The 17,609-nt window shown below is 41.5% G+C and overlaps 1 protein-coding gene across 2 annotated transcripts in view; it reads left to right on the plus strand.

Annotated features, from left to right (window-relative positions):
* Positions 1-17,609, plus strand: part of sp4 (Sp4 transcription factor) — a 75,538-nt gene that overhangs the window by 21,506 nt on the left and 36,423 nt on the right. For both annotated transcript variants that reach the window (XM_033046105.1, XM_033046115.1), the window contains exon 4: positions 14,084-14,309. In XM_033046105.1, the coding sequence (XP_032901996.1) occupies positions 14,084-14,309 (226 nt within the window). The remainder of the gene's footprint in view (positions 1-14,083; positions 14,310-17,609) is intronic.

The raw sequence follows: 17,609 nt of genomic DNA on the forward strand, positions 1-17,609 counted from the left end.
TGAAGACAAACCCAAAGTAACTGGTCTGCCATTTCCTTGTTTCCCATTATAAATTCACCTGTTTCTGACTGTAAGGGGCCTACATTTGTTTTCACTAATCATTTCCTCTTCACATTTCTAAATAAACATTTATAGTCAGTTTTTATATTCCCTGCAAGCTTTCTTTCATGCTCTATTTTCCCCCTCTTAATTAACCCCCTTGTGTTGAATTCTAAATTCCTCCCAGTCCTCCGGTTTGCTGCTTCCTCTGGTCAATTTATATGCTTCTTCCTCTGATTTAACACTATCCCCAATTTCCCTAGTTAACCACAGTTGAACTGCTTCCCCATTTTATTTTTAAGTCAGACAAGGGATCAACAATTGTTGTAATTCTTCCATGTGAACTTTAAATCTTTGCTATTGCTTATCCACCATCAACCCTTTAAGTGTCATTTGCCAGTCTATCCTAGCCAATTCCTGTCTCGTATCATCAAAATCACCTTTCTTTCAGTTCAGGACCCTTGTCTCTGAATTAACCATGTCACTCTCCATCTTAATGCAGTCGGTTGCCCGGCGGCACTTTGAGTGGTCAGTGGCACACGGGCAACCGCTAATTTCGAGCCCTGGGCTAGCACAATGTACGGTAAGTCATTTAAAAGAGGGGGGAGAAGGAGTGGAAACAACTTTTAACAAGCCTGGGTAGACAAATAAGCTGGAGAAACTCAGCGGGTGAGGCAGCATCTATGGAGCGAAGGAAATAGGCAATGTTTCGGGCCGAAACCCTTCTTCAGACAATAAGACAGAGATACACAGTTGTGAAGTTCGGCGGACATTTAACATTACCGGTCGGTTATCCTTGGTTCTGAAAACTCCTGCTTGCGTTTTTTTTCCCCAATGAAAGCAAAGGTGATTAACTAAAACTACCTACGACTGCCTCGACTACCTACAACTACATGGCGACCCCACTACAACTGCATCTACGACTACAGGATTATCGATTATCTCCATGGCGACCAATATTTGGTCACAGGAAAATGTTTCAACATGTTGAAAATTTTGCGGCGACCATACTGAGGCCGCGACTAGTTCCCAGAATGCGAGAACTCCTCGCGACCATGAAGGAGACTCACCAGAGACCACAAGCGAACGTGGCGAGTGCAGAGTCTCCTGCACTCGCCAAGAAAGTTGCCTAAGTGGGACAGGCCCAGAACGCTGCAGCATGACTTCCTGACTCTAAAACTCGATGCCCATCCAATGAAGGCATGCAAACCATATTCATATTTCCTCAAATTACTTTTTCAGCATTATTTGTATGCTTTTTAGATATGGCATTGATCAGACTACTTATTGCTCATAATTGTTTCCGTGGGCATCTAATCAATCTCCATTCAAATCCCTGGAAAATGTAGATCACTTGTTTTATTTATTGTGCCCCTATGGATATTATGAGTTTTGCAATCGGGTAACAAAATAGCAGATGTTTTTGTTTGGAAAAAGCCTCCTCAATAACTGTAATAATGATATGATGCCAAAATGATATACTATTTAATCTCACCTCAGTCCTCAGTGAATTGACAGCTTGTGGAAATTTACTTTTTAAAATGTTGCTTTTCTATCAGTATGTTTGTCCCTAGTTCATTCCCTAGTTCATTCATTAAACTTGTCTAATTTTGATTTTGTTAAGATAATTTTAACAAAACTGATTGTGCTCACTCAGAACTTCCGTGGATTTTGAAGAAACAGCAGCAAAGAGCAGGAAAAAGCACTGATTGGCTGTAGCCCGAGTGGGAGGAGAGGTAGAAGTGAGTCAGAGGGGGAAAACAGTTTAAAACTGAGGAATTTGGTTTGTAAATTGGTAAATTAGGCAATTTATCAGTCAATATAAGTAAGACGGCTCTTAAGGAGCGGCAGTGAGGGGGCGGCCTTGTGAGTAAAGTGTGTCTTTGGCTCGAGCGTCTTCGGCGAGGACGCTGAGGAGAGGAGGCTATGCATAAAGCTCGAGAGGACGGAACGTGGTGAACACATGTCGGGGCAGATGAGACAGTGTGAGGCTTGCAGAATGTGGGAGCCCAGGGACACGAATGGAGCCTCTGGCTGCTACAACTGCGGTAAGTGCGTCCAGCTTCAGCTCCTAAAGGACCGTGTTGGGGCACAGGAGCAGCAGCTGGATGACCTCAGGGCCATCCGGGAAAACAAGAGTTTCCTGGACAGGACCTACAGTGAGGTAGTCATGCCGAGGATACGGGAGGAACCAAGGTGTATGACGGAGAGAAAGGGTGGAAATCATGGAGTGCTGAAGACCCAAGTGGCTGTGCCTGATGAAAACAGGTACGCCCTCTTGGTAACTGTCCGGGGAGAAGATGTTTCCAGTACGAGCGGCGGACACGTCGGTGGCTCCAATCCCAGAGATGAGACTCGACCGGCGAGACCGACATCGGGCAGAGCCCTAGTGTTGGGTGACTCCATTGTCGGAGAAGCGGGCAGGAGATTCTGTGGCGGCAGACGAGATGCGAGGATGGTCTGGTGCCAGGGTTCAGGATATCACGAGCCGAATCCAGAACGTCCTCGAGACAGAAGGTGAACAGCCGGCAGTAGTTGGCACGTAGGCACAAACGACATCGGGAAGAAGAGGAAGGAGGTTCTCCAACATGAGTTCAGAGAGTTGGGATGAAGACTGAAATGTCTGACTTATAGGGTGGTTATCTCTGGATTGCTTCCAGTACCTCGTGCTAGTGAGGACAGGAACAGGGAGATAGGGGATCTGAATGTGGGGCTGGAGCAGGGAGCAAGGATTTAGATTTATAGACCACTCGGACCTCTTCTGGGGTAGGGGTGACCTGTACAAAAGGGACGGGTTACACCTTAACTGGAGGGGGACCGACATTCTGGCAGGCAGGTTCTTGGTTCTTGGGTCCTCCAAAATATTCCAACTGGAATTTAAACTGGAGGTGGTGAAGGGAGGGATTAAGCCAGAAAGGGTATAAAGAACACACACTATAGAATTTAACATAAAACATCCCCACACAGCAGAATCAAAGTTTCCCACTGTGTGGGAAGGCACCAGTCAGTCTCTTCCTCCACTGTTCCTCGTGGTCAGGGCCTCCCCAAGCCCTCCGCAGTTGCAGGTTTGCAAGGGCTACACGTGTGGGTTTAAACTAAATAGTGAGGGGGAGGGATTGACAAATTGGGAGTATAAAGATTGTTGAAGGGGAAGTGGCTACAGGAAAAATTACAAAAGAATCTCGAATTAATGGGAAGGAAAGCTCGAGAAAGGACAACAGAGTAAGGTCAGGTCCAATTGCGAATGGTGCGAGGGGGGAAGTGAATACGGAGGTCAAAGTGCTGTATATGAATGCACAAAGTATAAGGAATAAAGTGGACGAGCTTGAGGCTCAGTTAGAAACTGGCAACTATGATGTTGTGGGAATTACTGAGACATGGCTGCAAGAGGGCCAGGGCTGGGAACTGAATATTCAAGGGTATACCTCCTATCGAAAAGACAGACAGGTGGGCAGAGGGGGTGGGGTTGCTCTGTTGGTGAGGAATGAAATTCAGTCCCTTGCAAGGGGTGACATTGAAACAGTAGATGTGGAGTCAGTATGGATAGAACTAAGGAATTGTAAGGGTAAAAAGACCCCATTGGCACTAATCTACAGGCCGCCAAACAGTAGCCTGGACATAGGGCGCATTGAATCAGGAATTAAAATTGGCATGTAGCAAAGGTAATGCTGTGGTTATTATGGGAGATTTCAACATGCAGGTAAACTGGGAAAATCAGGTTGGTACTGGACCCCAAGAAAGGGACTTGGTAGAGTGCCTTTGTGATGGATTCTTAGAACAGCTTGTATTGGAGCCTACCAGGGAGAAGGCAATTCTGGATTTAGTGTTATGTAATGAACTGGATTTGATAAAGGACCTCGAGGTTAATGAGCCATTAGGAGGAAGTGACATGGTCAGGTTTAATCTACAATTGTAGAGGGAGAAGGGTAGATCGGAGGTGTCAGTGTTACAGTTGAATAAAGGGGGCTATGGGGCCATGAAGGAGGAGCTGGCAAAAGTTGACTGGAAAGATACAAAAATGGCAGGTATTTCTAGGAATAATACAGAAAGTGCAGGATCAGTTTATTCCTAGGAGGAAGAAAGGTTCCAAGGGGAGAAAGGGGCGACCATGGCCGACAAGGGACGTCAGGAACGGTATAAAAATTAAAGCGAAGAAGTACAACGTAGCAAAGATGAGCGGGAAGCAATAGGATTCGGTAATGTTTAAAGAACAATAGAAGATAACCAAAAAGACAATACGGGGAGAAAAGATGAGGTACGAAGGTAAGCAAGCCAAGAATATAAAGCAGGATAGTAAAAGCTTCTTTAGGTATGTGAAGAGGAAAAATATAGTTAAGACCAAAGTTGGACACTTGAAGACCGAAAAAGGTGAATTTATTATGGGTAACAAGGAAATGGCAGATGAGTTGAACAGGTACTTTGGATCTGTCTTCACTAAGGAGGACACAAACAATCTTCCTGATATAGTAGTGGCCAGAGGATCTGGGGTGACGGAGGAACTGAAGGAAATCCACATTAAGCAGGAAATGGTGCTGGGAACTGAATATTCAAGGGTATACCTCCTATCGAAAAGACAGACTTCCCAAGTAGGGGGCGCTGTCCTGTGCACGGCTGCCCAGCCAGCAGCTGTATGTCTCTGTCTTTTATTTTTTATTTTAGTTAGTTAAGTGTTTTGTTTGGAGGACTAGACTTTTTTTATGTGGGGTGGGGGGGGAAGGGGGAAACTACCTTTCAGGGTCCCTACCTGGTCGGAGAGGCGGCTTTTCTCCAGGCTTCAGCTTCGACCCGTCCTCGCGGCCTACCAGTGGGCCTGGAGCGGCGTTTCCTGTCGGGGACCGCCCAGAACCTCGGCTTCGGCGGCGGCACAACGCTGGAGCGCTATCGTGGAGCGGGTGATGCCTTGCCTGGGTCGCCGCGCTGGAGCTCCGGTGAGACCGCCGGGTAAAACATCGCGGAGCTGCGGGACTGTGGAGCGACCAGCTGCGGGCGGCGGCGCTGAACTTAACATCGGGAGCCTGGGATCTCTAGATGAGATCGCCAATTGTGGAGCTCCAACCGGCGCGGCCTTGTTGGCTTCGGAAGCCGCGGCCTCCAGTGCGGAAGCGGCCGTTCCAGGGTTCCCAGGCCGCTGGGAGGACTCTCCCGATGCCGGAGCAACATCACCCGGCGAGAACGGCCTGGAACATCGGGCCTCCGTAGAGGCAACTGTGGAGGCCTCAATGGGCCCGACTGGGTGAACTGGGGTTGGGGACTGGACTTTGTGCCTTCCCTCATGGTGGGAGCCATTGTGGGGGGATGTTCTATGTGTTTAAGACTCTCATTGGTGTTATGTCTGTATTCTTTTTTTTTGTGTGCTGCAAAATGGCAAAAAGCATTTCACTTCACTACACCTGGGTGTATGTGAATGTGACTAATAAAATACCTTTGACCTTTGATACTTTGATGGTGTTGGATAGACTGATGGGACTGAAGGCTGATAAATCCCCAGGGCCTGATGGTCTGCATCCCAGGGTACTTAAGGAAGTGGCTCTATATTCTATAGACTCGGGTTTAGTTCCTGTGGATTGGAGGGTAGCTAATGTTATCCCACTTTTTAAGAAAGGCGGGAGAAAGAAAACAGGAAATTATAGACCAGCTAGCCTGACATCGGTGGTGGGGAAGATGCTGGAGTCAATTATAAAAGATGAAATAGCGGCACATTTGGAAAGCAGTAACAGGATCGGTCTGAGTCAGCATGGGTTTACAAAGGGGAAATCATGCTTGACTAATCTTCTGGAATTTTTTGAAGATGTAACTAGGAAAATGGACAAGGGAGAGCCAGTGGATGTAGTGTACCTGGACTTTCAGAAAGCATTTGATAAGGTCCCACATAGGAGATTAGTGGGCAAAATTAGGGCACATGGTATTGGGGGTAGTGCTGACATGGATAGAGAAGTGGTTGGCAGACAGGAAACAAAGAGTAGGGATTAACGGGTCCTTTTCAGAATGCAGGCAGTGACTAGTGGGGTACCGCAAGGCTCGGTGCTGGGACCGCAGCTATTTACAATATACATCAATGATTTGGATGAAGGGATTCAAAGTAACATTAGCAAATTTGCAGATGACACAAAGCTGGGTGGCAGTATGAACTGTGAGGAGGATGCTATGAGAATGCAGGGTGACTTGGACAGTTTGGAGGAGTGGGCAGATGCATGGCAGATGAAGTTTAACGCGGATAAAGGTGAAGTTATCCACTTTGGTAGCAAAAACAGGAAGGCAGATTACTATATAAATGGCGTCAAGTTGGGAAAAGGGAAAGTACAACGGGATCTGGGGGGTCCTTGTTCGTCAGTCTATGAAAGTAAGCATGCAGGTACAGCAGGCAGTGAAGAAAGTGAATTGTATTGGCCTTTATAACGAGAGGAATCGTATATAGGAGCAAAGAGGTCCTTCTGCAGTTGTACAGAGCCCTAATGAGACCACACCTGAATTATTGTGTGCAGTTATGGTCCGCTAATTTAAGGAAGGACATTCTTGCTATTGAGGGAGTGCAGCAGCGTAGGTTTACAATGTTAATTCCCGGGATGGTGGGACTGTCATATGTTGAGAGAATGGAGCAGCTGGGCTTGTACACTCTGGAGTTTAGAGGAATGAGAGGGGATCTCATTGAAACATATAAGATTGTTAAGGGTTTGGACACGTTAGAGGCAGGAAACATGTTCCCGATGTTGGGTGAGTCCAGAAATAGGGGCCACAGTTTAAGAATAAGATTAGATTAGATTAGATTTCCTTTATTGTCCTATAAAAGGAGTAAGCCATTTAGAACGGAGACGAGGAAACACTTTTTCTCACAGAGAGTGGTGAGTCTGTGGAATTCTCTGCCTCAGAGGGCGATGGAGGCAGGTTCTCTGGATGCTTTCAAGAGAGAGCTAGATGGGGCTCTTAAAAATAGCGGAGTCAGGGGATATGGGGAGAAGGCAGGAACGGGGTACTGATTGGGGATGATCAGCCATGATCATATTGAATGGCGGTGCTGGCCTACTCCTGCACCTATTATCTATTGTCTATTGTCTATTGTCTAATATGTTTCCATGCAAGTGAATTGTAACCTACTATACCAAACCGAAATTATTCAGCTGTGATTTAGAGGGATTTTTAAAAAGGGAATTAAATTGCAAGTGGAATTGTCACATTAAATTAAATCAATTTAATTATTCTACATGATAGATTATTCTTTGATTTTATAAGGAATCAAATCAATCACCATTTCCAAGACTTATTTTAAATCTGAATATCTGTAAACACAAAGCAAGAAAATATGGAAGTTTGCATTTGGTTTAAGTGTTAATCTTGTTTTGTGTATTTCTTTATTTTTATGTTTTCTGAAGTTTCTGCAGTGATCTGAAATTTTATTTTGATTGCCTTCGGAAGGAAGGAATTTGTTAATTTTCAATCAGTTTACATAGTTTATCCATTCACAGGAGATTGTGAGACTAGGTAGGAGAGTACATAGAAAGCATTAAGTAAAATCGACATTCAACCCAAGGTGACTTGAAGGAGACCTTTTCCTTTGGTCTTTCACCAAAGGTCTACTGTCTTTCTTTTCCTGGTATGTCTTATTTACTTTTATCAGAACCTTTCGTAAATTTAGAAGTGGACATAAATCTTTTCTATCTAGAGCTGAGAAAGGCTGACAAGCCTTGTATCCTGAAAATATGCAGACGCTGGAAATCTAAAATCAAAGTTAAAAATGCACTTAGCAGGCCAAGCAGCATCTGTGGAAAGAAAAACAACTGAAACATACTGTCTCATTTTGAAAGGTCTGATGAAGGGTCTTTGACTTGAAATTTCACTTCGTTTTTTTCTTTCCACAGTTGTTGCTGAGCATCTGCATATTTCTGGTTGTGATTCTAACCTCCTGTATTTCAGAACTCCTTCATCATGAGTTGCTGAGTTGTATCATTGTTTGGGAGATCTGAATGACTATTCACTTTCATCCTGTTTGCAGTTTTGTATGTTCAAATTTGTCCGTTTTCATGATCTTTTGCAGCTAAGTAAATGCCAGTTCGGCTGCATTGGCACTTCATTCTGCACAATAAACGCGATCGGTATTCCAAATAACGCAAGGAATCATGGGTTTTGTCAAAGGTCATTGGTGATAAAGAAAAAACGAATGAAGTGCTGGCTGTATAAACTGTGTATAAATTGTTAAGTATTCTACCAATGAATTAATCTAGAATTCTGTCAACTCAATAGCGAACAGCTGTGGCTCTTTTATGAACCTTATTTCTATCTCACTTCACAAACCCACCCTCTGGAATTCCACAGACCCTCTCCCGGCAGCGTTGGAGGACATTATTTCTCTCCAAGGGGTTAACTGACAGCCACTGAATGAGGCAGAGGGAGAGGCAGAGGGAGAGGCAGAGGGAGAGGCAGAGAGGGAGAGGCAGAGAGAGAGAGGCAGAGAGAGAGAGGCAGAGAGAGAGGGAGCGCAGATATTAGTAGTAAAGACATGGTAGTGATTGTGGGAGATTTCAATTTTCCACACAGACTGAAACACATTCTGTAAAAGGGCTGGATGGTTTGGAGTTTGTAAAATGTGTGCAGGATAGTTTTTTGCAGCAATACATAGAGGTTCCTACTAGAGAAGGGGCAGTGCTGGACCTCCTGTTAGGAAATGAGACGGGTCAGGTGGCGGAGGTATGTGTTGGAGAGCACTTCGGGTCCAGTGATCACAATACCATTAGTTTCAATATAATTATGGAGAAGGTCAGAACTGGACCAAGGGTTGAGATTTTTGATTGGAGAAAGGCTAACTTTGATGAGATGCGAAAGGATTTAAAAGGAGTGAATTGGGACATTTTGTTTTATGGGAAGGATGTAGAAGAGAAATGGAGGACATTTAATGGTGAAATTTTAAGAGTACAGAATCTTTATGTCCCTGTTCGGTTGAAAGGAATAATTGGAAAGAGCCATGGTTTTCAAGGGAAATTGGACACTTGGTTCGGAAAAAGAGAGAGATCTACATTAATTAAAGGCAGCATGGAGTAAATGGGGTGCTTGAGGAGTATAAAGAATGTAAAAAGAATCTTGAGAAAGAAATTAGAAAAGCTAAAAGAAAATATGAGGTTGCTTTGGCAAGTAAGGTAAAAGTAAATCCAAAGGGTTTCTACAGCTATATTAATAGCAAAAGGATAACGAGGGATAAAATTGGTCCATTAGAGAGTCAGAATGGACAACTATCTGCAGAGCCAAAAGAGATGGGGGAGATATTGAACAATTTCTTTTCTTCGGTATTCACCAAGGAGAAGGACATTGAATTATGTGAGGTAAGGGAAACAAGTAGAGTAGCTATGGAAACTATGAGATTCAAAGAAGAGGAAGTACTGACACTTTTGAAAAATATAAAAGTGGATAAGTCCCCAGGTCCTGACAGGATATTGCCTAGGACATTGAGGGAAGTTAGTGTAGAAATAGCAGGGGCTATGACAGAAATATTTCAAATGTCATTAGAAACGGGAATGGTGCCGGAGGATTGGTGTACTGCGCATGTTGTTCCATTGTTTAAAAAGGGTTCTAAGAGTAAACCTAGCAATTATAGACCTGTTAGTTTGACGTCAGTGGTGGGCAAATTAATGGAAAGGATACTTGGAGATAATATAAATAAGCATCTGGATAAACAGGGTCTGATTAGGAACAGTCAACATGGATTTGTGCCTGGAAGGTCATGTTTGACTAATCTTCTTGAATTTTTTGAAGAGGTTACCAGGGAAATTGACGAGGGTAAAGTGGTGGATGTTGTCTATATGGACTTCAGAAAGGCCTTTGACAAGGTTCCACATGGAAGGTTGGTTAAGAAGATTCAATTGTTGAGTATTAATGGTGGAGTAGCAAGATGGATTCAACAGTGGCTGAATGGGAGATGCCAGAGAGTAATGGTGGATGGCTGTTTGTCCGGTTGGAGGCCGGTGACTAGTGGGGTGCCTCAGGGATCTGTGCTGGGTCCACTGTTGTTTGTCATATACATCAATGATCTGGATGATGGTGTGGTAAATTGGATTAGTAAGTATACAGATGATACTAAGATAGGTGGTGTTGTGGATAGTGAAGTAGATTTTCAAAGTCTACAGAGAGATTTAGGCCATTTGGAAGAGTGGGCTGAAAGATGGCAGATGGAGTTTAATGCTGATAAGTGTGAGGTGCTACATCTTGGCAGGATAAATCAAAATAGGACGTACATGGTAAATGGTAGCGAATTGAGGATTGCAGTTGAACAGAGGGATCTGGGAATAACTGCATAGTTCCCTGAAGGTGGAATCTCATGTAGATAGGGTGGTAAAGAAAGCTTTTGGTGTGCTGGCCTTTATAAATCTGAGCATTGAGTATAGAAGTTGGGATGTAATGTTAAAATTGTACAAGGCATTGTTGAGGCCAATTCTGGAGTATGGTGTACAATTTTGGTCGCCAAATTATAGGAAAGAGGTCAACAAAATAGAGAGAGTACAGAGGAGATTTACGAGAATGTTGCCTGGGTTTCAGCACCTAAGTTACAGAGAAAGGTTGAACAAGTTAGGTCTTTATTCTTTGGAGCGCAGAAGGTTAAGGGGGGACTTGATAGAGGTCTTTAAAATGATGAGAGGGATAGACAGAGTTGACGTGGATAAGCTTTTTCCATTGAGAGTAGGGAAGATTCAAACAAGAGGACATGATTTGAGAATTAAAGGACAGAAGTTTAGGGGTAACATGAGGGGAACATCTTTACTCAGAGAGTGGTAGCTGTGTGGAATGAGCTTCCAGTGGAAGTGGTGGAGGCAGGTTCGATTTTATCATTTAAAAATAAATTGGATAGGTATATGGACGGGAAAGGAGTGGAGGGTTATGGTTTGAGTGCAGATAGATGGGACGAGGAGAGAGTAAGTGTTCGGCACGGACTAGAAGGGCCGAGATAGCCTGTTTCCGTGCTGTAATAGTTATATATGGAGAGAGAGAGAGATTATACTGTTGAGAGAGAGAGAGAGAGAGAACACTTTTTTTTTTGTTTTTTTTGTTTATTTTATTAGAAGTTAATACAATACAAAACACTACAGTGGCACTTAATTTTAGGTGCCAACTATGTCATACCGTAATCCATTCTATGTACAACCTCTAGTTTTATGTTATGAGTAGGCAAGACAAGAAAAAGAAAACAATAGAAAGGGGAAAGAGTGGAAAAATAGATGGTAGAGAGTAGAAAAATGTGAAGTGTGGATATAAAAAATAAAAATAAAAAAATAAAATAAAAAAGAAAAGGTGGAAAGTAGAAAAAGAAGAAAAGGCCCCTTAAAAGAGAATTTTTCAAATCTATATTCGGAGATGTAGATCTATCCACGTCATGAACTGAAATCAGCAATCCTTATGGTACCGCTGCATCACATGATTCCAAAAAGTCGATGAAAGGAGACCAACTCCTTAAGAATTGGTCATATTTATCTATTAGTCGGAGTCTCATTTCTTCAAGGTGTGCTATGTCCATCATATTCCTAATCCACATTTTAACAGTTGGTATGGTTGTATTTTTCCAAAATTTAAGTATCAATTTCTTTCCAATTATTAACCCATAATTAAAAAAAACATTTTGGTCTTTATTTAAATTGGTATCTTCTCCTATTATTCCAAATATAATCCATTCCATTTTGGGTTCTATTCTTGACTTGAAGAGCTTTGTAAATATATCAAATATATCACTCCAAAATTTATTCAACTTTGTACATCCTACAAATGAATGTGTTAAATTAGCGTTTTGAAACAAACATTTATCGCATCTGGGAGAGACGTTTGGATAAAATTTATTCAACCTCGTTTTTGAATAATATAGTCTATGTAATAATTTGAATTGAATTAAATTATGTCTTGTATTAATAGAACAGTTATGTGTATTCATCAAATACTTTTCCCATCTATCCTTCGAGATCTTTATCATTAGCTCATGTTCCCAATCTTCCCTTAGTGCTTCTGTTGAGGGTGATTCTCTATATAATATATTATTATAAAAGTATGATATTAATTTTTGTGAATCAGCCTTAATATTCATTGCTTCTAAAGGGTCTAAAATATAGTTTGAAATCTATGTATATATTTCTTCATAAAGTCACATACCTGTATATATTTAAAATATTGATTATCCTTCAATTTAAATTTAAATTTTAATTGTTGAAATGATAACAGTTTACCCAATTCATACATATCCCCTACTTTCCTAATCCCCAGTCTATCCCATTGTTGATATGTGTTGTCGATGAGAGAAGGTTTGAATGCGGGGTTGTTCAATAGTGGGGTTAGTACTGATTTAATTTCAAGGATACTTTTATTTGTTTCCAAATTCTTATTATATTGTGAATAATTGGGTTCTTCTTATATATAATACTATTCAATTTTATCGGTGAGAGCAGGATCGTTCCTATATCGTGCGGATAGCACTCCTCTTTCTCCATTCTTATCCACTCCAACTGCTGAGTGGAACTATCCAGCCAGTACATTATGTTCTTAATATGCACTGCCCAGTAGTAATACATAAAGTTAGGTAATGATAAACCCCCAACTTCTTTAGATTTGCACAAATGTTTTCGTTGAATTCTATGTGTTCTGTAATCCCATATAAAATTAGTGATAGTGGAATCTAGTTTTTTGAAAAAATATTTTGGAATATATATTGGGATCGCTTGAAACAAATATATTAATTGTGGTAAGAAAGTCATTTTTATAGCGTTAATTCTACCTATCAATGAGAGCGGAAGTGTTTTCCAAAATTTAATCATATCATTCAGTTTATTTAATAGTGGTATAAAATTGGCACTAAATAATGATTTGTGTCTTCTCGTAATTTGAATACCCAGATACTTGAATTTTTCTGTTGCAATTTTGAAGGGGAATTTTAGTAAGTGTCTCGAATCCTGTGGTTTTAAAGACATAATTTCGCTTTTATCCCAATTTATTCTATATCCTGAAAAAGAGCTGAATTCCTCAATTAGTGTTAATAAGGTGGGTATACTCGTTTGTGTATTAGTAATATATAAAAGAATATCATCAGCATATAGTGAAATTTTATTCTTTGAATCCTTAGAGTTATATCCGTGAATATTCGGGTGATTTCTAATCTTTTCGGCCAACGGTTCTATCATAAGGGCAAATAGCAATGGTGATAAGGCACACCCTTGCCTATTACCCCTTGATAAGTAAAATTTTGGAGATAGCGTATTGTTAGTTAATATTCTTGCCGAGAATACTGTTGCGAGAGAGACTGTTAGTTTATTTGACTACAGTGTTAAACTACACTGTCGGAATGTTCTTGTCAAAATAATGTAGAGAGAGAAAGTTTTTTGACTTTGGAGATTACAGCATGAAAACAGGCACTTCGGCCCACCGAGTCCACGCCGATCAGTGATCATCGGTCTCTGGCGCTGTAAGGCCAGAGACCCGGTAAGCCACTGTGCTACTTCGTCTAAGCCCCTCGCACTAAGGAAGTCCTGGTTAATATTGGAGAAGTTAACCACGATAACCCTGGTGCTTTTTAATATTTCCGTAAACTATACGAAATACGATTTATTTCAATCCATAGAGCAATATATTGTTGTGCTAAAGACGGAGAAGAAACTTTCAATTTAAGTCCAGATAATCTGGTGCACTCCAGCAAATATTAGCTAGTTATTATTTGATAGAAGGTTATATACTAGAAAAGTTTCAATGGAGAATTTTAGGATCTGAAACAAGAAGGCTGTGGATGTTAAAGTTTTCAACCTGGTGTCATTAGTTTTTTTAAATTGAGCTGAATCAGGGAATGTGGTGCGAATTCGGGTAAATAGAATTTATGGGCACTGACAGAACAAGATCCAATATGAATTACGTTTCTTGATCCTATGTTCTTTTGTTTCTGGGAAAATCTGAAATTGTTTTACAGTTCGGATGTTTTGTTCAATTAAATAAATTTGCACAAAAATAATTGGATGGATTAGTGGAAATGAAAGAATTACATTTTTAATTTGATAGAGGTAATGGACAAAATATATTTACATATAATGCTATTCTATAGGTCAACAGCAGAACCAGGATGGTGGAGACACAAAATGGCATCTAAAAGTACAGCCTACATCTGGTACTCCACTCACAGTAGTTGCTAATGCTGCATTGGGAACTGTTAGCCCTAACAACCTCGCTCAAGTGCAGCTCCAGTCATCGAGTGACCAAGATGGTCAACCTGGCAAAAGACTGAGAAGAGTTGCTTGTTCATGTCCTAACTGCAGAGATGGCGAAGGAAGGTGAGCGGCTTTTTTTTAATAGAAATGTTTCTAGGCTTTGAGCCCCTGATCGAAAAGTTCCTGAAATGTATATTCCTGCATTCTTTCGAACTGAGATTCAAACAAGAAGCCACAAAAGGAATTGGACAAAGCTTATAAGTAGAAAGGATAATAACTCTAAAGTACCAATAAGCAAAGAAAAAATGTTCACCATGGAAGCAGAACTTGCGGATGCAGAAAGAAATTTAATAGATACAATAAGTAATGCCGTGAATGGAAAAAAAACAAAAACTCAAAAGCAGTTCATAGAGAAATAGTGAAAGAAAACATGGAATCATACTGCACAGAAAAACAGGTCCTCGTCCATACCTACAAGATTGCCTACCTGTGCTAGTAACATTGGGCTGCGTTTGGCACACATCCCTCTCAACCTCTCCCAAACACATACCTAGCTAAGTGTATTTTAAACATTGTAATTATACCTGTCTCCAACATGTACTCTCTCAGTTTGTTCCACATTCCACATTCCACATCCACTGTGAAAAGTTTGCTCTGAAGTTAGTCTTAAATCCCCTTTAAATGTATCCCTTTTCACTTTTAGCCTCTCCTACCCTGGAAAATGACTGACATTTGCTTATCTACGCCGCTCATGATTTTATGTATCTCAAGAGCTATCAAGAGTGTTTAATTGTCATTTGTACTGAAAACGGAACAGTGAATTCCTGCTTGCAGCAGCATAACGGGTCTGAAAGCACAGTACTCGGATAACGGAATAAACAAAAAAAATATCAATAAATTTAAAAACTCCAATATTTAGCCTTGGTACAACCAAGACAATTTGTAGTTCATAGTTTAGTTGGTGTTTGTAGTGTTCAATACCCTGATGGTTGCTGGGAAGAAGCTGTTCTTGAATCTGGAAGTACCTTCTTCCCAATGGCAAGAGTGAAATGAGAGCATGGCCAGGGTAGTGTGGGTCCTTGATGCTGGCTGCCTTTCTGAGGCAGTGCCTCCTATAGATCCCTTCGATGAAGGGGAGATCAGTACCTGTGATGAACTGGGCTGGTATCTACCACTTTCTGTAATCTCCTTTGTTCCTGGCCATTCAGATTACTAAAAAAAAGCCATGATGCAACTAGCCATTTGGCTCTCTACCGTACACCTCAAGAGGTTCAAGAGAGTATTCATCAACACAGCAAATCTCCTTGGTCATCAAAGGAAGTGAAGGTATTGATGGGCTTTTTGATTGCATCAATGTTCTGGACCCAGGACAGATCCCCAGAGATATGCATGCACAGGAACTTGAAGCTATTGGTGCTCTCCATTATTGATGCAGACTATGCAGAGATGATCCCTATGAGATAACCTCTCGGTCTCTTGTGCTTCAGGGAAAAAATGTCAGAGCCTATCCAGCCTCGCCATATAACTCAAGCCCTCTGCTCCCAGTAATATCCTCGTGAATCTTTCCTGCACCTCTTCCAGCTAATGAGATCTTACCTACATCTGGAATTGCAAACAATATTTCAAGTGTGGTCTCACCAATGCCTTGTACAGCTGAAGCATGTTGGTTAAGCTACATAAGGCAACATAAATTGGATTGATGGAATGTGCTTGCAGAGAGCAGAAGTGAAAATTACTTGAAGGGTAAATGGACAGCAGTGGTTGTAATGCACACATGGAATGAATTTACTGATGAAGTACTGGAAGCCTAAATCCTGGAAACATTTAAAAAGCAATTGAAATTTGTTTGGAGAGACATTGGGGATTTATGAATAGATTCAATGTTGGACATTTAGTCTTGAATTTTAGATTTTGTGTGTGGCTTAGGGTGGAGATGGGAAGACTGGCAGCTTATTTGCAATGTTCTGAAATGTTTTGGGTGCTGAACATCAGGACTTAATGCATAGAGATATAGGAACTGTTCTAAAAATGGCAGATATTTGATTGTGCTGTTACAAGACCAATAATGTACTGTTTATTCAGTGAAATGTAAGACTGATGTCATGAGCAACTGCAATGAAGAGTGTTTTGTTAGTTGAGGGGAAAATTATGGTGCATGAGAGGTGTTAAGATACGGACATGGATCCTGGTATTTTAAATAAAGTGGGCAATGATATTAAAAGCTGTGCATCTATGAAAAGTATGTAAGGTCTTTAATGATGTTGGCTTGACTTGGGGGGTGGGGGGGGGGGAAATGACACTGATCATTATTTGTGCATAAGGCTGTGCTGGTGATGTCTCTGTAAGCTGTAAGCAATAATAGTGTGTCCAAGGAATGCACATGTCCATTGTGTCATGTAAGTCATAGAATCCTAGATATCCTTGATTACTGCCAACAAAACAGCAGTGAAATGGCCTCCAGACAATTAATGCTCCCTCTTGGATCAAGCGATAGCCTGGTCCTATCACATTCAGTGGCATATCTCTGTCAAAATCAGGCTGCATTGTCTAGTTAACTGAAACCCAAATTCTGTTGACATTTGGAATGGCTCTATACAAGGCTGCAGTCTGGAACATGATAATTGTTGGGTAGAGTGGAGGATGGGTAATTGTGCTTGGGGAGTAGTAGGCGGAGGACCACTTTCTGGATAGGATGTGACACTGTAAAAATGGAGAGTAGTCCTTGATAATGTTGGCTACTTTCCTGAGGCAGCATAAAGTAGAGATAAAGTCAATGGGGAGAGGCTGGTTTGTGTAATGAACTGGACTGTGTTTGTAACTCTCTGCAATCTTGTGCAGAACAGTTGCTGAACCAAGCTGTGATGGATCCAGATAGAATGCTTTCCATGGTGCAGCTGCAGAAATTGGATTCTTGCTGAAATTCCTCAGCCTTCTGAGGAAGTAGAGGCTTTCTGTTTTCTTGACCATAATGCCAATATGGCTGGATCAGGTCAAATTGGTGATATTTTCACCAGGAAGCTTGATGTTCTCGATATCTCCACTGCAGCATAATTGATGCAGGACGAGATAAGTACTCCATCCTAGTTCCTGAAGTTGATGACCAGCTTCTTAATTTTCCTTACTTTGAGGGAGAGGTTATCATCTTGACACTAAGTGTTTGATCTCCTTCCAAGAGCAGGCTGAAATGATAGGAATGCCCCAATGGTCCTGCATGAGTTTTTTGAGCAGTTGGTAGAAGCAAACTATGTAAGGCTGGAATACTGCACGATTGGAAACTGGAGGAAAAATCCCCAGAGAAACTTTGAGGTAAAGGTCAAATTACTGGATCACAGCAGCACCTTGCAAACAACGTTCATGATAGGTTCTCAATGACCAGAATGCTGCAAAATCAGAAGAGGGCAATTTGGAGCAAGTAAGGAGAAT

The sequence above is a fragment of the Amblyraja radiata genome, chromosome 2 (genome assembly GCF_010909765.2).
Source record: "Amblyraja radiata isolate CabotCenter1 chromosome 2, sAmbRad1.1.pri, whole genome shotgun sequence".
NCBI lineage: Eukaryota > Metazoa > Chordata > Chondrichthyes > Rajiformes > Rajidae > Amblyraja > Amblyraja radiata.